The 21,924-nt window shown below is 45.7% G+C and overlaps 1 protein-coding gene across 4 annotated transcripts in view; it reads left to right on the plus strand.

The window, feature by feature from the left end:
- ASTN2 (astrotactin 2) overlaps positions 1–21,924 on the plus strand; it is a 1,128,670-nt gene that overhangs the window by 1,092,857 nt on the left and 13,889 nt on the right. For all 4 annotated transcript variants that reach the window (XM_069573835.1, XM_069573834.1, XM_069573832.1 and 1 more), the window contains 2 exons: positions 16,211–16,311; positions 18,075–18,258. In XM_069573835.1, the coding sequence (XP_069429936.1) occupies positions 16,211–16,311; positions 18,075–18,258 (285 nt within the window). The remainder of the gene's footprint in view (positions 1–16,210; positions 16,312–18,074; positions 18,259–21,924) is intronic.

A 21,924-nucleotide genomic window follows, 5' to 3' on the forward strand; every position in this document is an offset into this window, starting at 1 on the left:
TTTAAGAGAGCCAGACCCCACATCTCTACTGTGGCCACCACTTGGAGGCAGGATGCTTCTAGACTGACACCACTGGTTTTGTTTCTTTATAGAGTTTGTGTGTGTATGTTTAGTTCTAACTCACAGAGCATAAATTCACCCTTTCAAAGTATATAGTTCAGTAGATTTTAGGATATTCACAGATTTGTTCAACCATCACAGCAATTCCAGAATATTTTAATAATCTGAAAAAGAAACTCAATACCAATTAATAATCGCCCCCATCGTCCCCTTCTCCTAACTCTGGCAGCAACCACTCATCTCTGTCTACAGGAATTTGCCTATTGTGGACATTTCAAATAAGTTGAACCATATAATATGTGGCCTTTTCAGCCTGCCTGAATTCTTTCACTTATCACAATGTTTTCAACTTTGATACTGTAGCATGAATAAGGACTTTATTCCTTTTTATGGTTGAATAATATTCAGTTGTATGAATATACATTTTGTTTATCTATTGATCAGTTGATGGTTATTTGAATCGCTTTCCACTTCTTGGCTATTAAGAATAATAGCACTGTGAAAATTTGTGTACAAGTTTTTCTATAGACATATGTTTTCAGTTCTCTTGGGTATATACCTAGGAATGTAACTGCTGAGTCGGATATTAATTTTAGGTATAACTTTGAGGGAAACTGCCAAACTCCCTTCCACTATGGCCACACAATTTTACATGCTCACCATCTATATATGAGGGTTCCGATTTCTCCCTCCTTGCCAGTACTTGCTATTTTTGCCTTCTTTATTGTAGCCATCTTAATGGTTAAGCCATCTTAATGGTATTAATGGTTAAGAGGAGATGTCTCATTAGAGATTTGATTTGCATTCCTACATGACTAACAATGGTGAGCCTATCTCCGTGACTTATTATTGACCATTTGTATATCTTCTCTGCAGAAGTGTTTTTTCAAATTCCTTTGACCATTTGTACATTGTGCTGTTAGTCTTTCTGTTGTTGAGTTATAATATTTATATATTCCAAATATTAGATCTGTAACAGAGGATTTATAAATATTTTCTCCTATTATGTTGGTTGTCTTTTCACTTTCTTGATAGTGTCCTTTAAAGGACTTTTTTTTTTTTTTTCCATTTTTGGTGAAGTCTAATTATCTGTTTCTTCCTTTGTTCGTGCTTTAGGTGTCATATCTAAGAAAGCATCACCTAATCTAAGGTCATGAAGTTTTACTCCTATGTTTGTTTCTAAGAGTCTTATAGTTCTTGCTTTTGCATTTAGGTCTTTGATCCCTTTTGAATTTTTTTTTATATGGTTTAAGAATGGGGTCCAGTTTCATTCACTTGCATGTGGCTATCTGATTGTTCCAAAATAATTTGCTGTAGAAACTATTATGAAAGAGATCATTATTCCCCCATGGCATTGTCTTAGCACTCTTGTTGAAAATCAAATGACCATATTCATTTCTAAACTCTCAAGTTTACTCCATTCACCTATATCTATCCTTATACTAGTAATAGACAGCCTTGATTACTGTAATTTTGTAGCAAATTTAGAAATCAGGATGTGTGAATCATTCAAGTTTGTCTTTTTCCTTTTTAAAGATTATTTGACTATTCTGGGTATTGTATATTCCCATATGAATTTTAGGACTAGTTTGTCAATTTTTGTGATTGTGTTGAATCTATAGATAAATTTGGAAGTAGTTTCATATTAACAGTGTTAAGTCTTCCAATTCATGAACACATGGTATCTTTCCATTTATTCAGGTCTTTTAAAATTTCTTTCAGTGATGTTTTATAGTTCTCAGTGTGTAAGTCTTACAGACCTTTGTTAAAACTACTTGTATTATTTTATTCTTTTTGACAATACTGTCAATGGAATTGTTTCTTAATTTTATTTTTCTGATACTTCATTGCTAGTATATAAATATAATTGATCTATTTTTATTAATCTTTAAACTTGCAACTTACTGAACTTTTTTAAGATCTTTGTGTGCATATAGATTCCTTTGTTTTTGTACATAAAAATCATGTCATCTGCAAGTATAGATATTTTACATTTCCTTTGTTGTCTGGGTGACTTTCATTTCCCTTTTTTGGCTTAATTGCCCTGTCTAGTTAGAACCTTCAGAGCAATGTTGAACAGAAATAGGGAAAGCAGACGTTCTTGGCTTGTTCCTGATCTTAAGGGGAAAGCTGTCAGTCTTTACCATTAAGTGTGATGTTAAAGTTCCACAGATATCCTTTATCAGACTGGGGATGTTCCCTTCTATCCATAGTTTGTTGAGTATTTTTATCATGAAAGGGTATTGGACTCTCTGAAAGCTCTATTCTTTGCCTATTGAGATGATTATGTAATTTTTGTCTTTTATTCTCCTAATATGATGTACAATGTTGGTTGATTTTCATATTCTGCATCAGTCATCTTTTCAAGGGATAAATCCCATTTGGTCATGATGTATAGTCCTTTTCAACATATGTTACTAGGTGAGTAATTTGTTGTGTCACTATTTATAAGGAATATGGAACTGTGTAAATGTGTGTGTCTGTGTGTGTGTGTTTTCCTTGTGTTACCTATTTTTGGTATCAGAGTAATGCTGGCTTCATGCAGTTGCCTGGCAGTGTTCCCTGTACTTTTATTTTTGTTTTGGAAGAGTCTGTAAAGATTTGGTGTTAACATTTGGTAGACTTCATGAGTGGAGACATCTGGTGACCCGTTGCTTCATAGGAAACAAAAGTAAGGTCCAGGGGAAGGACGTCACTCTAGGTCATAGTGTTGATCAGGGCACAGCTGGAGAAGTCCACGGTTCAGAGTACTGTCTCTAGTTTTCCTAATGCTACTGAGTCAGGTATTGTTGTCACAGTGTAACTGTTAAGGAAACAGATTCAGAGGCATAGTATGACTTAGCTGCACACCAGTGGCTAAGCTAGAGCTCTAACTAAACCTTATGAAAAGTGGTGGTTTCATTGCTTACAACACCCTCCAGGTGACTGCCTTTGTCTATGGGGTTGATTTTCACAAAAGCATTGCTCTCACTTTATCTCACGTGTTGTTGTTGCTGTTCAGTTGCTAAGTTGTGTCTGACTCTACCCCACGGATTGCAGCATATCAGGTTTCCCTGTGCTTTGCTATCTCCCAGAGTTTGCTCAAACTCATGTCCATCATCACTCATGGTGATGCCATCCAATTATCTCTGTTGCCTCCTCCTCCTCCTGTTCTCAATCTTTCCCAGCATCAGGGTCTTTTCCAATGTGTCGACTCTTTGCATCAGATGGCCAAAATATTGGATGGAAGCTTCAGCATCAGTCCTTCCAATGGATATTCAAAGTTGATTTCATTTAGGATTGACTGACTGGTTTGATCTCCTTGCTGTCCAAAGGACGCTCAAGAGTCTTCTCCAGCACCATAGTTTGAATGCATTAATTCTTCAGCACTCAGCTTTCTTTATGATCCAGCTCCCAAATCTGTACATGACTGCTTGAGAAGACATAACTTTGACTATACAGACCTTTGACGCAAAGTGATGTCTCTGCTTTTTAACACGCTGTCTAGGTTTGTCATAGCTTTTCTTCCAAGGAGCAAGCGTATTTTAATTTCATGGCTGCAGTCACCATCCTCAGTGATTTTGGAGCCCAAGGAAATAAAGGCTGTCACTGTTTCCATTTTTTCCCTATCCATTCGTCATGAAGTGATGGGACCAGATGCCATGATCTTAGTTTTTTGAATGTTGAGTTTTAAGCCAGCTTTATATATCATGAGTAAGCCAAAAGAAAAAAAAAAGATACCATGTACTGAGCTAAGCACTCTTTTAGGCGTTTCGCATGTTATTTCATTCTTACCGCAGTGTTGCCAGTCAGATACTATTGACTCCAGTTTACAGATACGGAAACTGAGGCTCTTAGAGATACCAGGAACAAGTAACAGCGTTGTGATCTAATTCAGTCCTTCAGACTCCAAGCCCAGGGGTTGTGCGCACTCCGCACACCAGCCCTTCACGCACAGGGAAGCAATGCTCACTCCTGGGGTGCACACTGGGCTCAGCTGGAAGTAGATAAGAGCCATCCTGCCTGTAGTGTTCCCTAACTCAGTGTCCGGGGGTGAATCCAAGTCGATGACCTCTACTTGACCTCCTTTCCTCTGTCCGTGGCTTTGGCAACATGCAGCCTCAAAAGGCACCACGGAGGAAAAGAAATTCTTTCGGGTCAGATGTGGAAAGAGGCGCAATGGCAGGGTTGAAAGTGGGTGATAGTGATGGTGATCCTTTACTAAGATTGCTTCCTTGTCAAAAGTCGGGGACGTGGAGTTCATCCTCCTAATAAAGTCTAACCTCCTCTGAACTGTGACTCAAGACCCAGCTGGGGCCAATGGATACCTAATAATTCTTTTTGGAAACAGCGCTGGGCTTTGAGTTAGGAGCCCTGAGCCGGGGCCTGGCTGAGCTGCTCTCTGCACAGCCTTGGGAGAGTCAGTTCACATTTCCATGGTTCACTTGCCTCCTTGTAAATATGGATTTAATAATACATATCCCTTAGACAGTTGTAAAGAGAACAGAAGACAACTATATAAAGTTCCCAGCTATGTGTCTGACACAGAGTTAGGTGCCCAAGAAGTGTGTGCGGAATCTCCAAGGTGCTTTCACATTCGTGACGACTACTTGATCTCACAGCATCCCTGTGGAGTTATCAATAGGTACCTGAGGCAGAGAGAAGTCAAATCACGGGGCCAAAGCCCATAGCTTGCTGACAAGGTTAAATCTACAAATCATGTCCTCTGTCTCTCAAATCAACATATTCCCAAGTTATGCTTTCCTGCAAAAAAATTTTTATAACTGAAGTCATTTAAAAAATTATTATTTTTATCTGAGATTCAGAGAGCCCATACAGCACGCAATAAAGATATTAGAGAAAAGGCCACACGTTTGTTTTAAAGAGCCCAGGAATACAAGTGGAAGTGGAACTGGGTGTTCCATGCATAATTCATTTCTTGATTTGGAACCATAAATTTAACCTGTGTCTGCTCTACCCTAAAGCAACCTATTAAAAGATGAACATCCTCCAGCTAAGAGCTATAGTCAGTCCAAATGTGTGTTATCATGTCCACTCCCTGAAAAAGGAGAAGTTAGAAAAGAGGAGGGGAGAAGGGGTAGAGACAGAAAAGAAAAAGGCGGAGGAGGACAGGAACTGTTGCTAAAGTCAAGTGCCAATTAGAATTCTTCTCTCGAGGGGTCAGCTTATGCTTCATAGGTGAGTGAGTGAGTTTAGACAAACTATTTGCATAGTCCTTGGGTCTCACAACCCATTGGCAGAATCACACCGTTCAGGCTTTCTGGGTGGAGAAGTTTAGGATTTTCACCATGTTTTGGTAGGAGAAAGTGAAACTCTTACAGGCAGTTGGCATTCCCTGTAGGTGGCAGCTGACAGGAGGTCCAGGTGGCCCTTGAATGTATTCCCAAGGCTTGGTCCACTATTTAAAGTCAGGAGAAGGGACTTGCCTGAAGGAAATGTAGGGGCAAGAATGCCTTTGTATCTAAGTTCTGCAGCACTGCATCCCATTTTTTGTTCACTTAACCATCCCCCTGCTCTTCTGGGAGCTCTTTGAAAGCACGGACCACACCGTTCTCCTGCACAAGTGCTTCCTCTCCTGCTTAGCACCTTGTGGGGCTTCCATCAAGAGTTCCGCCAGCGGCAGGCACACACAGAGCGGAGCTCATCCCCCAGTCAGGTATTGGAGATGTACTCAACATGCTTTAATGGTGAATCAGTTTGTATTTATTTCATTTTGAATGTCAGTACATGCATCATTCATTTCTGATTCTGGTACCCTGGCACTCTGGGTGTTAGGGTAATGCTCATAACCCAGTGAATTTGGGGGGTCTTGGCAGGCAGAGCAGTGCATGATTCTAGATTGCTATTGCCTCTGCCTGAGCCTGGGCCCACACTGGTTTCCACACTTGGCCTTCCCCCAGAGCTGTCTCTGCCGGCTTCCTGCCTCCCCTGATGCTTTACCTGTTAGCTCATGTAGCTTGGAGGGGTTGAAGGGAGGGCAAGTCGGGGGTGCTGGTGTTGGAGCCCAGCTGCAGACCACCTCACCTTTGTCCCAAGCAGGGCCTCCCAGTCACAGCTCAGATTGGGTTGTTTTGAAAGTGGACACCAGGGCTAGAGTCCTTAATACCAGGGCTAGAGTCCTTAATACCAGGGCTAGAGTCCTTAATACCAGGGCTAGAGTCCTTAATAATACCGTGGCAGTCTCTCTGTGCCCGGCACTGGAACTAAATATTTATGTTGGCAGAAAGCATAGGTTGTCCGCCTGAGTTAGGAGATAAGAAGGTTGGGTTTTGGTGCTGGGGAGTAGGTGAGCTGCCTGCGGTATTGTACAGCCCCTGGCTGATCATCTTCAAGTCCCTCTTTGATGCACCAGGACTAAACGAGAGTAGAGACATTTTGCCCCGTGGCTGATACCCAGCTAGGGGAAACTTTGGACATCTGAATTCCGGCAGTCAGTCCACACCATCTTGCCCAATGCCCTCATTTCACGGGCTGGGAAACTGCGGGCAGGGCATGGATCAAGGTTACACTGCTCATTCAAGGGGACGAAACTAGAGTCTGGATCTTCAGCAGCCTATTGTAGCCTTAGGCCTGGGGTCAGAATAGCTGTGTAACCTGGGACAGGTCACTTGAACTCATTGTGCCTACCTGTAAAATGAGAATGACTTCTAACTCTGGGATTAAATGAAATCATGGAAGCAAATGATTTTAATGTTAAGTACTGACAAAACTCTAATTCAGGGGTCAGTAATGTCCAGATAGTAAATATTTTAGGCTCCGTGGACTATATAGTCTCTGACGCAATGACTGAGTTCTATCACTATATTGTGAAAGCATCTATAGAAAACAGATTATAAGAAAACCAAAGTAGCTATGTTCCATTAAAACTTTATTTATAAAAACAGGCAGCAGACCAGATTTGCTGACACCTACTCTAGATGCTTGGAAATTGTTCTAGTCACTACTGATGACATAACAAATGACCCCAGAATGTAGTGACTTAAAGCAACCATGTGATTATACTAATGGATTCTGTGAGTTAGGCACTCAGACAGAGCACAGGAGACAGTGCTCTTTGCTCCATGAAGTCTGGAGCCTTAGCTGCAAGGGTTCAAAAGTTGGAGGTGACTCCACTGCTTGAAGGTTCCTTTACTTTCTTTCTGGAAGGAAAGAAATTAGACTGGAATGACCTGAACTCCATGACTTAGCCTATCTGAGGGGTCTGGCTTTATAACACCAGGGTAGTTGGCTGTTTCGCATGGGAGGCTTGAGACTCCAAGTGAGAATGTTTCAGTAAGCGAGCAGACGTTGCATAGCCTTTTATGACCCAGATGAACAGTGTCCCTTCTGCTGTGCTCTGTGAGTGAAACCATGCATGAACCTGCCACATTCAAGGTGAGTGGACATGCTCCTCTACCTCTCAGTGGGATCAATGACAAAGGATTAGGGTTGGGGGAGCTCATTTTAAAACCATTATATAAGAGCTTCATAATTTAAGCATGCACGCATTGAATAATGGTGAATGCTTATTATGTAGCACTTACTGTGTGCCAGGCACCATTTCGAGTTCTTTATTCCTCCACCATCCCTTTGAAGGAGGTTTTATCATCATCCACAGTTTAAAGACAAGAATGCCAAAGAACAGAGAGGTTAAGTAACTTGCCCAAGGTTATAAAGATAGTGGGTTATAGAACCAGCATTTTGGCCTCAGGTAGTCAACTCCAAAGCCTGTTCGAATCAGAACTCATTCTGCTTCTTTGTGATTATCAAACTGAGAATGCTCTTTCTACTCTTTAAGCAGAACTAGGTTAAGAGGAGGAAGGTGGGCGTGGGGGTTCAAGGGAGGGAGGGACAAATACTTACCTGTGGCCGATTCATGTTGATGTCTGGCAGAAATCATCACAGTATTGTAAAGCAACAAACTGGATTAAGATCCTGAGTCTTTCAACTGTCCAGTGTCTAGCAGGTCTTCCTACCAGCAATCAGTTATGATCATTATAGGACACCACTCTGGGTTCAGACTGTCCTGAGCATCATGCGTAGGCCAAGGAAAGAAGTACGATGCTCAGTTTCATTCACAAGAAGCCTGGAATATGAGTGGGAGAGATTGAATTCTGGTTTAATGCTCACAGCCCTGTGAGATGGAATCTTGATCACATTTTACTGATGAGGAAACCAAGGCCCAAGGGTTCAGTTGTTCCTATCCAGTAGCTGATGGAGTTCAGACTCAAGCCTGGATCCTGACATGCAAGTCCATAGACGTGCTGTTCACCATAGACTCCAATAGGAAAAGCTCTGGAAAGGATCATACCAGCTCTTTCAGAAGCGAACATGCTCAGTCCCTGGAAGTTCAAGTCCAGCCCATCCCTTGGCACAGATCTTGGTTTAGTTCCCTCCTTGCAGAGATGCTTAAATATGCGGCTCATATAGTAAAGAATCTGCCCGCACTGCAGGAGACCCAGGTTCAATCCCTGGGTCGGGAAGATGCCCTGAAGGAGGGCATGGCTACCCACTCCAGTATTCTTGCCTGGAGAATCCCATGGACAGAAGAGCCTGGTGGGGACCCTTTCCATGGGGTCGCAAAGAGTTGGACATGACTGAACAACTGACACGTGCAGAGAGGAGAGACTGAGCCCCAGAAAAGGGCCTTTGGGTGTCCTTGGAAATCTGAGTGCCCAGACCCCGAGCTGGAGCTGGGACTCAGGGTTTATTCCACCACCCCTGCCTTCCACATTGTGCTAGGAATGCCAGGGAGGGGAGTGATGGCGGATGGTGGTGGCTTGGTGAGGGGGGAGGGGGGTGGGGGGGGTTGGTGGGAAGGTGAACTTACGGGAAGTTGTTTGCCAAAGCTGTGTGGGGGAAGGAGGATTTTACAAGACCAGGGCCTCTGGCCTGGAAACATCTGTTTCCCTTCAAATCAGCGAGGAGACTCTTGCCTCCCCAGAATGCCTAAATCATGCAGCGGCTGGGGAAGGGCAGGCGTTGGCCTGGAGACTTCAAACGCATTTTCCCGTCCTCTCGGGGACGCAGTTCTGACGTGGGCCTCTGAGCCCCTGTCCCTGCTCTTACCCCCGTCAGATCTGTGAGAAGCTCTCACCGCCAATTAAAGTCTCAGTTTCATTCTCTCACCCCTGCTGTGAGGGGGTCCCGGGGTCTCGGATGGGCCCAGCTTCCTCTCCACCTACCCTCTGGTGGTCTCCACTAGGAGAGCTTATTCTGGGTGTAGGGGGAGGGCATCAGAGCCTTGGGCAGTGGCTTAATAATAGTGACAGTAATATTGATGATGCCCACAGCTCGCTCTCGTTGACTGCTAATGTGCCAGGCATCATGGTGAGCAATTCAACAACGACCCCATTTAGTGGGTTTTAATATTATGATTCCTATTTTCCAGGTGAGTTAACTGAGGCAAGGCCTCACATAAATAAGAAATGGAGAGCTAGGACTTAAACCTGAATGGCCTGATTCCAAGGCCGTGCTTTGGGCCACTGTTATTCTGTCCCCTTTAATGACCTTTTAATCTATTCACATTTTGCTCATTTTGACAGATGGGGAAACTTGATTTCTAGACAGTGGAATCACTATTGGTGCCTTACAGTTGACTGAGTTACTTGTTCAGTCAGTCATTCATTTAACAGTGTTTGCTGAGCACCAGGTGGAGCATCAGGCAGAGAGATGGGCAGAGCCCTGTTCTGGTTCTGAAGACACTCACACACTCATGCGGGCATGAGAGAATTGTCTGGGCACCAACCCAGTCATGCCAGATGGGCCAGGACCTGGCACTATACAGGGAGGGTGGGTGGAGGAGATGAGGGCTGACTGATGTTCCAAGGACAAGGTGGAGGAGGTTAAGTGGAGAAGGAGTAGGGGGCCCTGATGAAGGGGGCGGTGTGTGCAAAGACAAAGGTGAGATCCGTTAGCAGCTGGATATGGTTCCACTGTGAAACAGGATAGGCAGTGGAGACCAGTCAACAAGGCTGGATCTGTGGCCAGAGTTTGAGACTCAGTGATAAGAGTCCCAAACAGATAGTGTCAAAGGGAGGGACATCAAGGAGTCACAGGGGCCCGGGGTAAGGAGTTTGTGCTTTGCCCTGAAGGTGGTAAAGAAACATTGAAAAATACTTTGCATTTGAGTAGTCAGTCCCAAGGTACGTCCCCACTCATTGAAATACTGATACACTGAAACCGGATTGATCTGTGATCTCACAACCCACAGTCTCTGGGACGTGAACTCAATTGTCAACCGCCTTGGCCAGTGTTCTTTCCCCTGAAACAAAGTCACAGGAAGGAGTAGCAAGGATTTGAGGCTGGGGTTCCAGGCTCCTAAATGGCCCATCCCACTTGATCCTTGGAGCCACCTCTTCTGTGATTATCCCAGAGGGGCAGCTGGGCCCCACTCAGTCAGCTGTGCAAAAAGCAAGGTGGCGTGGAGAAGGAGCACTAGAGGAGGGGTCAGGAAAGCCAGGGCCTTTATTCTGAACTGATTGGCAGCAGGTCCTTGGGCAAGTCTGTTTCCTCTCCAGGCCGTGGTCCCCCCACCTGTAAAATGAGGTTGTAGAGCTTGGTGATGGCTCAGGAGTGCTCCCCTCCCCTTCTCCTCCTCTGTCATCTCCTTCTCCTCCTGCCCTCAATGAATTTGAGTTTGAGTCAACTCCAGGAGATAGTGGGACAGGGAAGGCTGGCGTGCTGCAGGTAATAGGGTCACAAAGAGTCAGACACGACCGAACAACAGCAGGCATTCTAGTTCACATTATCAGTGGGTCTCAGCCCACCTGCACAGGTCAAGATGAAAGAACCAAGCCGAGGTCGCCAGCAGCCTTCCGACCCCAGAGGAACACAGGCTCTGACTGTGCCTTCTCCCCCTTTCCACTCTGCTTTCTGGGTGTGCACGTGTGTATCTTTCTCAGTCTCTCTCCCTTCTCATTCTCTCCTCCTTCCCCACATCAGGAGCTGTCACTTTCTTCCCCTCGCAAAGAGCCCCTCCAGGGCTGCCTGGTCCCCTAACAGCTTTCAGATGTGGCTCTGGAACGGTTCTACAATTACCGCTGAGACAGGCAGAGAGCGCATGGCCTTGTGACTTCTGACCCAGGCCCATGAAGCTAACATCTTCCTCTTTCTCCCCCGCTCCACCCCCACTGGCAGGGTGGCCCGAAGACTCCTCCATCCTGAGACCTCTACTGACACGTTGGGTCACTCTGCTAACACAAACAGAAACTACCTTTTAGGCAACAAAGATTAAACCAGGCTGGGCCACAATCATTAACATCACTGGCTCTGGTCCTGAACTTGTGAGATACAGTTAATTTCACCCTGTTTGACAGATGCAGAGACTGAGGCTCAGAGACAGGGAAGTGACTTCCCAAGAATACTCAGCTGGCAATAGGGGAAGCAAGATTCTACCCAGATTTTATCATTTGAAAACCTAAGACTACCTCTTTCCCAGCATGCTGCTTGGCTAAGCAGGGAGGTAATGCCGGACCCTCTTGATGGAGGAAATATATTACAAGAACACCTTGGAAACATAAGTTGCCAAGGGAAAAGCAGTGTTTAAGTTTTTTTCCAACTCCTCACATTTGGAGGTTCATTCACATATTTCATTAACTACAGCCTTCCATGTTCCCCTCAGATGAAATGTCTCTCTTTCTCCTCTACTCCAAGAAAGTACTCTTGCCCAAATACGTGCTCTTTATATGACCTTTATAAAAGTCTGCAACTTACAAGCCACTTTTCAGGCGTCACTCTGTGTAATCCTTGAGACTGCCACAGGCTGTCTGTACAGTTATCCCCATTTTGCTGATGCAGAAATGGAAATTCAGCAATGAGGTGTGGTATGCTCAAGTTCATCCACTTACTCACATAGTTAAGAGTGCCTTTCATGTTCCTAGTTCTGTGTTCAGTGCCAGGATGTCTCTGCACCCGAGCTGCAGGCCAGGGTTTGGTGTCTGCCTCTGCCACTTTCTAGATGTCGTGTATGTAGCCAGTGCTTACGGCATGGCATGAAAGGCCGTCCTTCCCTCTGTCCTTGCCCCTTGCTTATTCTCACATCCTCAAGTTTCACTATGATCTTGCTTCCAGCCCTTCGGCAAGGCTCCTTAGTCAGAACTCACCTCGTTAAACACTTGTATTTCACATTCATCCACATTGACCTAGGAAGTGGACAGCAGCTTCCCCATCCCAGACGCGAGATGCAGAGAGGTGACCTAAGCACAGAGGGGTGAGTGACTCGTCCGCTGTCACACAGCAAGGGAATGGAATGGAAAACGAACCCACACCTGGCCATCTCCAAGACCAGACTTCCTCCTCCGCCACCTTCTGCTTCCCTTGACTGAGACAATGACTGGATATAGTAAGGGCTGGAACAGAGCTCTGCTCACAGTGCTGAGATGTAACAGGTGGAGAGAGATGATGTCCACATATCAAGTGCTATTGTTCTCATGACAAAGGCTGAAGCCCAAAGACCCAGAAAGCAGATGGATAGTTGGGCTTCTGTCTGAAGACGGGGCCAAAATCTTCCATATTTAGGTCTCTAAAGTCACACATGTGAAGTTTAGACCCACACTTGTTAGCACTCCAAGCTAGCTGATGAAACATAAAAGGTGAAATCAGATCTGATAATATAGTATGACTCATTTGAAACGACCCTGATTTTGGGAAGGATTGAGGGCAGGAGGAGAAGGGGACCACAGAGGATGACATGGCTGGATGGCATCACCGTCTCGATGGACGTGAGTCTGAGTGAACTCCGGGAGTTGGTGATGGACAGGGAGGCCTGGCGTGCTGCAGTTCATGGGGTCGCAAAGAGTCGGACACGACTGAACGACTGAACTGAACTGAACTGAAGAACATCATCTTTGAATACAGACAGGCCTCACTGCTGCTTAGTTAATATGTAAAAATAGATCAATTATTTGACCTCTTTAGAACCAGCATCCTTATCGATAAAATGCAAGCAATCCCACCCGAGTGAAATATTTCAAAGATTAACTGGAATATGCATGTAGAGGACAGGCACTGATGAGCACGTCCTAGACAGCAGCCGTGCCTCACGGGATATTCAGGCTCTGAACGAGGCTTCCTGCACTGGGACCAGCAATGCTGCAGGGAGGAACTTGTTTCCCTTGTTTTACATTTCAGACAGAGGCTCAGAGAGGATAATCAACTCGCCCAAGGTCACACATCTCGTGAACCTCAGAGCTGAGGTTTGAGTAGACAGTGATTGGGCTACAAGGCTGCTTCTGGGCTCTGGGTGACCTGTCCCCTGCTGGACCCCTCACCTCAGTCGCCATGGCAGCAGCCTGGTAGGACAGGTTAGTGCGGACACTCCTCTAGGACTGGGAGGTGTCTCCATGGGTCTGTCATGGGCCTAGTGCCAGTGAATCATAGTAGCAAAGAATGTGGGGCATATATGGGTCTGGGCCTTGCTGTCAGCCCCGCTCATAGCCTCTTAAACACAGACCAGCACGATGGACTGAGGGATCCCCACGTGCACCGACACTTCCTAGAAAACTCAGGAGGATGTTATGGCACTGTCTGAATTACAGTGAAGCTCACAATCAATATCAAGGAATAAATCAGACACACATTCTCGGGATGGCATGAGTACCTATCACTGCTCTTCAAAAGAGAAAATGCGTTATTGTTTAGAAGGAGATTTTAACACACAAAGAAGACAAGCAGTCTTTTCTCCAGAAAGATACTGGCTTCTGCTTACTGTGACCCTTGCACCAAGAAGTTCTGATGCATAGCCCCTTTTACGAAAACCACCTTTGCATTATCAAGCCATGAGGTGTTAAGCTGAGAGGGGCTGTGAGAGTCCCAAGTCCTGACCGTCTGAGCTGCCGTGTGGACCCGCAGCATCAAAGCAGATCTGAGAGCACAGAGCGTCCAGCTTTCAGAGGGAGACAAACCAGGGAACAGGTCCTGGTTCCTTCATTGTCTGACTCTGACTTTGGACAAATTGCCTAACTTTTTCATCTTCAGTTTCCTCTTCTGAAAGATGAAGATAATGTGGGTGATTATTTTCTCAGGTTTTCATAAGATTAGAAAAACATGTGAAATGGCACTGTTTCAACATAGCTGGAATTTGGCAAGTGCACCTAGTGGAATTGTATTTGTTCAGAGGTGACATCCACAGACCTTTAGCAGAAGACAGTAGCTGATAGTGGATCAACGCTTGGGCTTTGGACTCAAACACACCTCGACTTAATTTCCAGTCCCAGTAATTACTATATGGTTCTGGGCAAGTTGCTTTCTCTCCCTGAGCCTTGTGTATGACATAAAGAGAATAATAGTAGCTATCTTTGAGGATCATCTGGGGTAATGCTATACATACGGTAATACCTATGAACTGCATAGGTCAGTGTTTGGCACATGTTAAGAACTTTGCACATAGTTAATTTGGAGACCCAACTCATATATATTGGCTGCCTAATATGAGCAGTCAGTCAGGGCTCACCATTCTGTAACGTGGCAATTGTAGTGTTACGACCTCTGGTGGCACTAGAGCCTGCCTGCCAATGCAGGGGACCTAAGAGACGTGGGCTCAGTCCCTGGGTCGGGAAGATGCCCTGGAGGAGGGCATGGCTACCCACTCCAGTGTTCTTGCCTGGAAAATCCCATGCACAGAGGAGCCTGGTGGACTATAGTCCTTGGGGTCGCAGAGTCAGACACAACTGAAGCGACTTAGCACACACATAGCATGAGGCAAGTTGAGGTTTTGGAGAAGGAGGAAAGGAAATCAGACCCCTGGGACTGTAGTTTCTTGTGCTTGACCCAGGGAGCCCCTGTTCCCACTCCACACTCCTGCTCCTACCCGTGAAGGCTGGTGAAGGAGGGTGGCGCAGCAAAGATAGGGTACTCAGACGCTTAGCCCTTCTCACTTCTGTTCAGGTTGTCACTGGCCTCCAAGGATGATCTCCTCTTGAAAGTTTATTCACTCTTTTGGCTTTATTTAATTTCAGAACTTGGAGATCTGGAGGTATGAAGCGTCAGAGAGCCTTCCCAAAGTAGACCAGAGGCCGGTGTCTCCTCTGGGACTGGACCTGACTCCACCATGTCCATGGTTTACCAGTTCTCTCTCTCTAATACCACACAGACTGCTTGCCCCACCCTCCTTGTCCATCATGGAGCTGCAGGTGCCAACACTGAAAGTTGGGGACATGCCTTGTACCTGGACTAACTCCCAGACTTCCTATCATGGCCCACTAGGTCCCCATCATCTCTCTTTGCTACAGCCACACCAGCTCTCTATTCCTTCAACAGTCTGGCTCATTCTCTCCTCAAGAACTGTGCACTTACTGGTCTTTCTGCCTGGAATGCTCTTTCCCCCAGGTCTTCCTCCCATAAGCCAGCTCCTTCTCATTTTTAGGTCCCAGTTCAAACTGCTCAACAAGAAGGCCTTTCAGGACACACCTGTCTAAAGCACCCACACCCCCCTGCACTTCAGGCTTTGCTGCGTGGTCCTGTTACATTCTTTCTCATATGCACCATTGTCTAATTTTTCACTTATGTTTTGTTTAGCTTTATGCAAGCAAGGACCTTGACTCTCTTGCTCATCTTTGTCATCTTAGCTCCTAAAGTAATTCCTGGCATGTAGTTAATGCTCAGCTAGTATTTGTTAAATGAATGAATGAAAGAGTATCTAAATGAGTATACAGAGTCATAGCAGATAGCATCAGGGTTTACTTCTGGACTTGACTCAGACTGCTCTGCCCCCTAATAAGTGTGAGACCACCTGAAAATACACAAATAAGTCTGTTTTCTCATTGGTGAAATACAAGTGATGAGGACCCCTGCCTTCTAGCCTTGCTACTTGTAAATCAAGAAAGAAAGAAAGGAAGTGAAGTCGCTCAATCATGTCCAAGTCTTCATGACCCCATGGACTATAGCCTACCAGGCTCCTCCATCCGTGGGATTTTCCAGGCAAGAGTACTGGAGTGGGTTGCCATTTCCTTCTCTAGTAAATGAAGAGATTAAGTGCAAAATGCCCAGCAATCAGTTGGTTTTTGATACACACTTAGTGACCGTCTTTTTTTTTTCTTTCCAGATCATTCCTCCTGCAGCTGGATCATCCCCGAGTTCCTTCCACCATCACTCCTGCGCTCCTCCTTGCAGCTTCCAGGGCTTTTTGCTCTGAAGTCACAGCCTTGCGCTCTCTTTTCTTGTTGTACCACAGGTTCACTCTCTACGCGGTGGATACACGAGGGAGGCACTCCGAGCTCAGCACAGTGACCCTGAGAACCGCCTGTCCCCTGGTGGATGACAACAAGGCAGAAGGTAGGTGACCCCCCGCCCCCGTCCCATTTTCTTCACTTCCAGGGTCCTTCCCATATTTTCAGCCTCTAAATCCTGCACCCGCCAGTCACTATCCACCACTCCTTTTCTGCCTCTCACACACACACGTATTGGCGCAGGGAGAAGAAAGCCGAAGGACTGGAGGGAGAACCTGGAGCTAAATGAAGCAAGGCCACGAAGGAAATTGAGACTGGCCGGCAATATCTTTGCCAGTGTACAGACATGCTCCTCTTTTATAGAATGTGTCCTGGCTTGGAGGAAAGGAGTGGTGGAGAGTCAGAACCGTGTGACTGTGTTCTGCCCCTTGGCCTAGGCTTTGAAACCAATCCCTTTCTTCCACTTCAGCGTGCCCTGGGGCTGGCAAGTAGGTGGCACGCGGAGGACCACTAGACTTTGCTGTACCTGTGGCAGACATCATTAGCTGATCACGGCAGATATCATTAGCTGATCATGGCAGACATCGTTAGCTGATCACAGCACACCTTCCCATCTAGCCCAGGGGTGGCCTCAGAATTCTCAGCAAAGAGCTGCAGTCAGTAACTATCCGTCAGAATCAGCATGCGTGTTCCAGGTCTATGAAATTATAAACATTAGACAAAACACCTGAAAGAAAAAAAACAAAACAAAACAATAAATCAGATCCACCATATACTTAGTTCTTAGACCACATGTAGATACAATTTCTACAAAGATGTGATGGTAGCTCATGAGTCCTGATGTGCTTCAGTTCAAGGTGAGCAAATATTTTCCAAGAGCCCTGGTACAAGCAGTGTAGAACAGACATGCTCTCCATCTTTCAGGAGTTTCCATTCTAGGGGGGCAGAGAGAGACATTTCTTCAGATGGCTCAGTCATAAGCTTAATGATGACGCTGCGTACCAGATAAGAGGAGACACTGAGATATTGAGTCTTATTAAAAGAGAGGGAATTTGAGATGGATTCCTGGTAATTTATTATTATTATTATTATTATTTTAAAAGGTCACATGAACATTTTTTTTTTTTAAAGAACAATTAAAATCAGAGTAGAAAACCCTAGAAAGTAAATGATGCTCCCATCCTGAACTCAAGTCCCTCAAGTTCTCTGGGAGGCAATCGTTGTTAAGCAGTGACATGGGGGCACACATAAATTTTGTTCAAAGTTAAAAGGTGAAAGAATGTGCCTTCTATTCGAGAGAGCAGCCCATAATGAATTTCAGTTACATCAGTTAAGCAGGGATAACTGAGAGAGCAGCAGTTGCCATGAATGGCAAGCCAAAGAGTCTAGATTTTTCTTTGAAAGATTTTCGAATGAAGAGTTGTTAGACCTGATCACAGAAATATGTTGGAAATATTGCAGAGGGGAGATAGAAGCAGACCATTGAGATGAGCTCAAGACACTCACCGGAAGCCTCTGTGCTTGCTTGGAATTTTCTGTTAAATCAAAGGCACAGACCTTATGTTAACGAGCAGAACCATAAGCACTAACTTTGTGCCAGACCCCGTGTCAGGAGCTTTACATCCACCTTTTAATTTAGTCCTCCCAATGCCCCTCCTGTGTGTGGATTATTATCTCCAACTGATAGATAAGAAAATGGAATACAACTGGTCAATGACATAGTCAGGATGGAATAAAGGTTTATTTGCCCCAGAGTCCACACAGGTGAACTGCTGCTTGAATACGCCTTCCTAGTTGTGAGGTATGCCTCCGTCCTCCCCTTTTCCTACCGTCCCGTGATCTGTGCCTACACCTCCTCCTCTCCCCCAGAGATAGCTGACAAGATCTACAATCTGTACAATGGGTACACAAGCGGCAAGGAGCAGCAGGCCGCCTACAACACGCTGATGGAAGTCTCGGCCTCCATGCTGTTCCGCGTCCAGCACCACTACAACTCACACTACGAGAAGTTCGGCGACTTTGTCTGGAGGAGCGAGGATGAGCTGGGGCCCAGGTACGCGGGCGCCTGAGTGTGAGCGGGGCAGTACACTCTCCCTGTTCCCATTGGACCTTACTGGAGCCTTTTCTCCATAGGCTGATAATGGGCTTTATGAAACAAAGAAAGGAGGCAGTCACTAAGTCATGTCAGGACTCAAGGTGGGAAGCGGGTAAGGAGAATGAAAGAATCTCGGAATTTTAGCTTCTTGGACTTCTGGAATGTCGGATAAGAGAGAGACTTCAGTGCACTTTCAGTCAGTCCCCTCACCTTCCACTTTCAGTTTTAGAAATGGAAAACGTAGCCTCCATCATCAACTAACCAACATCATAGAGGAGCAGGCGGCAGGGTCATGGACCCTAATCTAGGGATTTTCCTTCCCTTTCATAAGAAATCCGAGTTGGCTTTTTTTTTCTTTCCTGGAATAAAGTCCATTAATGACCATAACTAAATGCATTCATAAATTCAACATGTATTAAGGCGTGATTTTTTTTTTTTTTTTGGTCACCAGCAGTGACTATGCCAGCCACAGTGATAGGTGCTATAGAGGAATCACCCATAAGTGACACACAGTCACTAGCTTCTGAAGCTTCCTGAAGTAGTATGTGCAGTGGGCGGGGGGTGGCGGGGGGCTGTGTTTCATATCCTGCACCCAACAGTGACATCCATTCATCTATTCAGCACAGACTTAACAGCCCCCTTTTTAGGTTGGTTGTTGATCATGCATTGTTAAAAAGGCAGAAGCAGTCCCTACCTACGTGTAGCTCACTGTTGCACATAATTAAGCAGTTGCAAAGAACAGGAAAAACAAATATCGTATACTAATGCATATATATGGAATCTAGACAAATAGTACTGATGAGCCGTTTTGCAGGGAAGGAATGGAGATGCAGACATAGAGAAAAGACCTGTGTACACAGCCGGGGAAGGAGAGGATGGGACAAACTGAAAAAGGAGCACTGACATATATGCGCTATCATGTGTAAAATAGATAGCTGCTGTATAACACGGGGAGTCCAGCCTCATGCTCTGTGACGACCTAGGGGGGTGGAATGGGAAGCAGGGGAAGAGACTCAAGGAGAAAGTGAAAGTGAAGTCGCTCAGTCATGCCCGACTCTTTGCGACCCCATGGACAGTAGCCTGCACCAAGCTCCTCCATCCATGGGATTTTCAAGGCAAGAGTACTGGAGTGGGTTGCCATTTCCTTCTCCAGGGAATCTTCCCAACCCAGGGATCAAACCCAGGTTTCTCGCATTGTAGACAGACGCTTTACCATCTGAGCCACCAGGGAAGTCCAAGAAGGAGAGGAGATGAAACCAATACAACATTGTAAAGCAATTTTCTTCCAATTAAAAAAAATAGAATAGGAGTAATAAGGGTCAAAAGGACAGAGAGGAGCCCTTTGGGGAGGCGAGGCATAGGCACCCAGCCTGGGTAACTCAGTAAAGCCCACCCAAGAACTGAGACTGGGAGGCCTACAGGGTGAGTTGGGGTCAGGCACGTGGAAGAAGAAGACCGGAGGGTCTGGGGCCAAAGGAGTAGCCTGTGAAATGTTCCAAGGTGTAACACTACGTAGAGCAGGGGTTTAAACCTCATAAATTTTGAATTTATCATTTGCCTCCACCTTTAGATTTTTGTGGACTTCCCTAGTGGCTCAGCTGGTAAAAAGTGTGCCTGCCACGCGGGAGACCTGGGTTCCATACCTGGGTTGGGGAAGATCCCCTGGAAAAGGAATGGCAGCCCACTCCAATATTCTTTCCTGGAGAATCCCATGGACAGAGAAGCCTGGCGGGCTGCAGTCCAAAGGGTCGCAAAGAGTCAGACATGACTGAGCGACTAACACTTTCACTTTATGATTTTTACCGTATTTCCATACCATCTGCACTTTATTGTCTATTTTGTCCATAGGCCCACTTATTGCAAGTATATTTGAAAAGAAAGCACTGTATCACTGTGTAAAGGGAAAACGAGCACTGTCTACCTTTAATAAAAATTAAACTTAAGCATTCAGTACAATGGAAGAAAAGCAAAATACCAGAAAACAATGCAGTTTAAGCCTCGCAGAGCCTGAGGCTTTCCTTTTAAAAGGGAAGATTAGTGAGTGTTAGAGAAGTACTTTAAAACACAGTCCCGAATTAAACCTTTCCTTCTGAAAGTAATCTGGAGGAGGGCAAGGGATTGAAGAAGGGAATCTAAATGCTTTTCCCCATTGTGATTCATTGTTGTTTAATACTGGACGTGTGATCTTCCTGAGTACCACCTAAAATCCTTTCTCCTGCCCCAGGAGGAGCCCTTCCACACTTCGGTAAACACTATGTGTGGAGGGACTGGAGGAATTTCTGTGCAGTCGGGTCGGACCAAAGCGTGTAACAGCAGGAGTGAGAAGAGATAAGACAGGAGAGGTCAGCAGAGGCCAGTTCCGAATGCCCTTTAAGTAGGGTTAAAGAGTTTGGATTATCTCTCTAGGGTAATGGGAAGCTTTTCAAGTGTTTTTCACAGGGGGAGATGTTATCAGATCTTCAAGGGAAAAAGATCCCTCTGACAGCCTCTGGCAGCCTGGACTAGAGCAGTCCTGACCAGAGGGAGGCAGGGAGGCCCCAGAGGCTGTTGTGATACTAAATCCAGGAGACAGAGGGCGGTGCTCCAGGCCAGGATTGTGTCAGTGGTACTGGAGAGAATTGCAGGACTTTCTGAAATACTTAGTGGGCAGAGTGTAACGCTTTAAATAGCTTTAAAATTACCCTGTAAAACAGACAAAATAGGGTATCCTCCCCATTTTATGAATGGAAAGGAATTGGAGGCCCCACGGGGTTAAATGAGCTGCATGGAGGCACACAGAGTTTGCTGTGGGGTCTGCTTCTGCCCTGAGCTTTCACCTGAGCCCTTGCGAAATGTGCAGTAACCTTTGAAGACTTCAAGGCTTGGTCGAGGGATAAAAGGGGTCTTTCCCCGGGGCAGACCTTATCTGTTCTGCTGGATCCTGGGTTTGTAACTGTCTCTCTCTCTGTCAGATAAAAGCTAAAAGAGAGCAGACAGACAGACAGGAGCACAGAGCTTCAGATGAAAGCTGCGGTATGAGTCACCTCGGCTACCATCTTGCCCAGGCACGGGGAAAGGCGTTCTCCCTTCATTGGGCTTTCCCACAGGCTTCAGGGAATTTGGGTGGAAACTAAACCAGAGCTTCACTCTCAACTTTGTCTTTATCATCTTCTGGGATGCTTTAAGACCCTCCAGGACATCAATCTTCTGGAAAGCCTTTCTGGTTACTCAAAGAGGAGGAACAACCCACTCAGTAATGGACAGTGATAACCTGCTCACCTCCAGCCAGGTGGTCACCAGCCACTGTGTGCCAACCCCCAGCCTGTGCCACCCAGCTTCCTCCTTCTTAGGGCTTTCTAGTCTCTGGAGGGAATCTGAGGTTTCCCTGATGTCCTACGCTGGCATGAGCGGGAACCGAGACAGCTGCATCCTGGTCCGTCCTGGTCCGTCCTGGCCCTGCTAATAAACTCACCAGGCAGTCTTGGCCTCTCTGGGCCTGAGTATCTTCATCTATAAAATGATAGCGGTGCTTTCTTTCTTTTCTTTTTTTTTTTTTAAGCAGTGAAAAATCTGTTTTCTAAATAAAGCTTACACAGAGCCCCAGCTCTCAGCTAGAATGCCACCTCCTCAGGGAACCCTCTAAAA

This window comes from Ovis canadensis, chromosome 2, assembly GCF_042477335.2.
Source record: "Ovis canadensis isolate MfBH-ARS-UI-01 breed Bighorn chromosome 2, ARS-UI_OviCan_v2, whole genome shotgun sequence".
Taxonomy (NCBI): domain Eukaryota; kingdom Metazoa; phylum Chordata; class Mammalia; order Artiodactyla; family Bovidae; genus Ovis; species Ovis canadensis.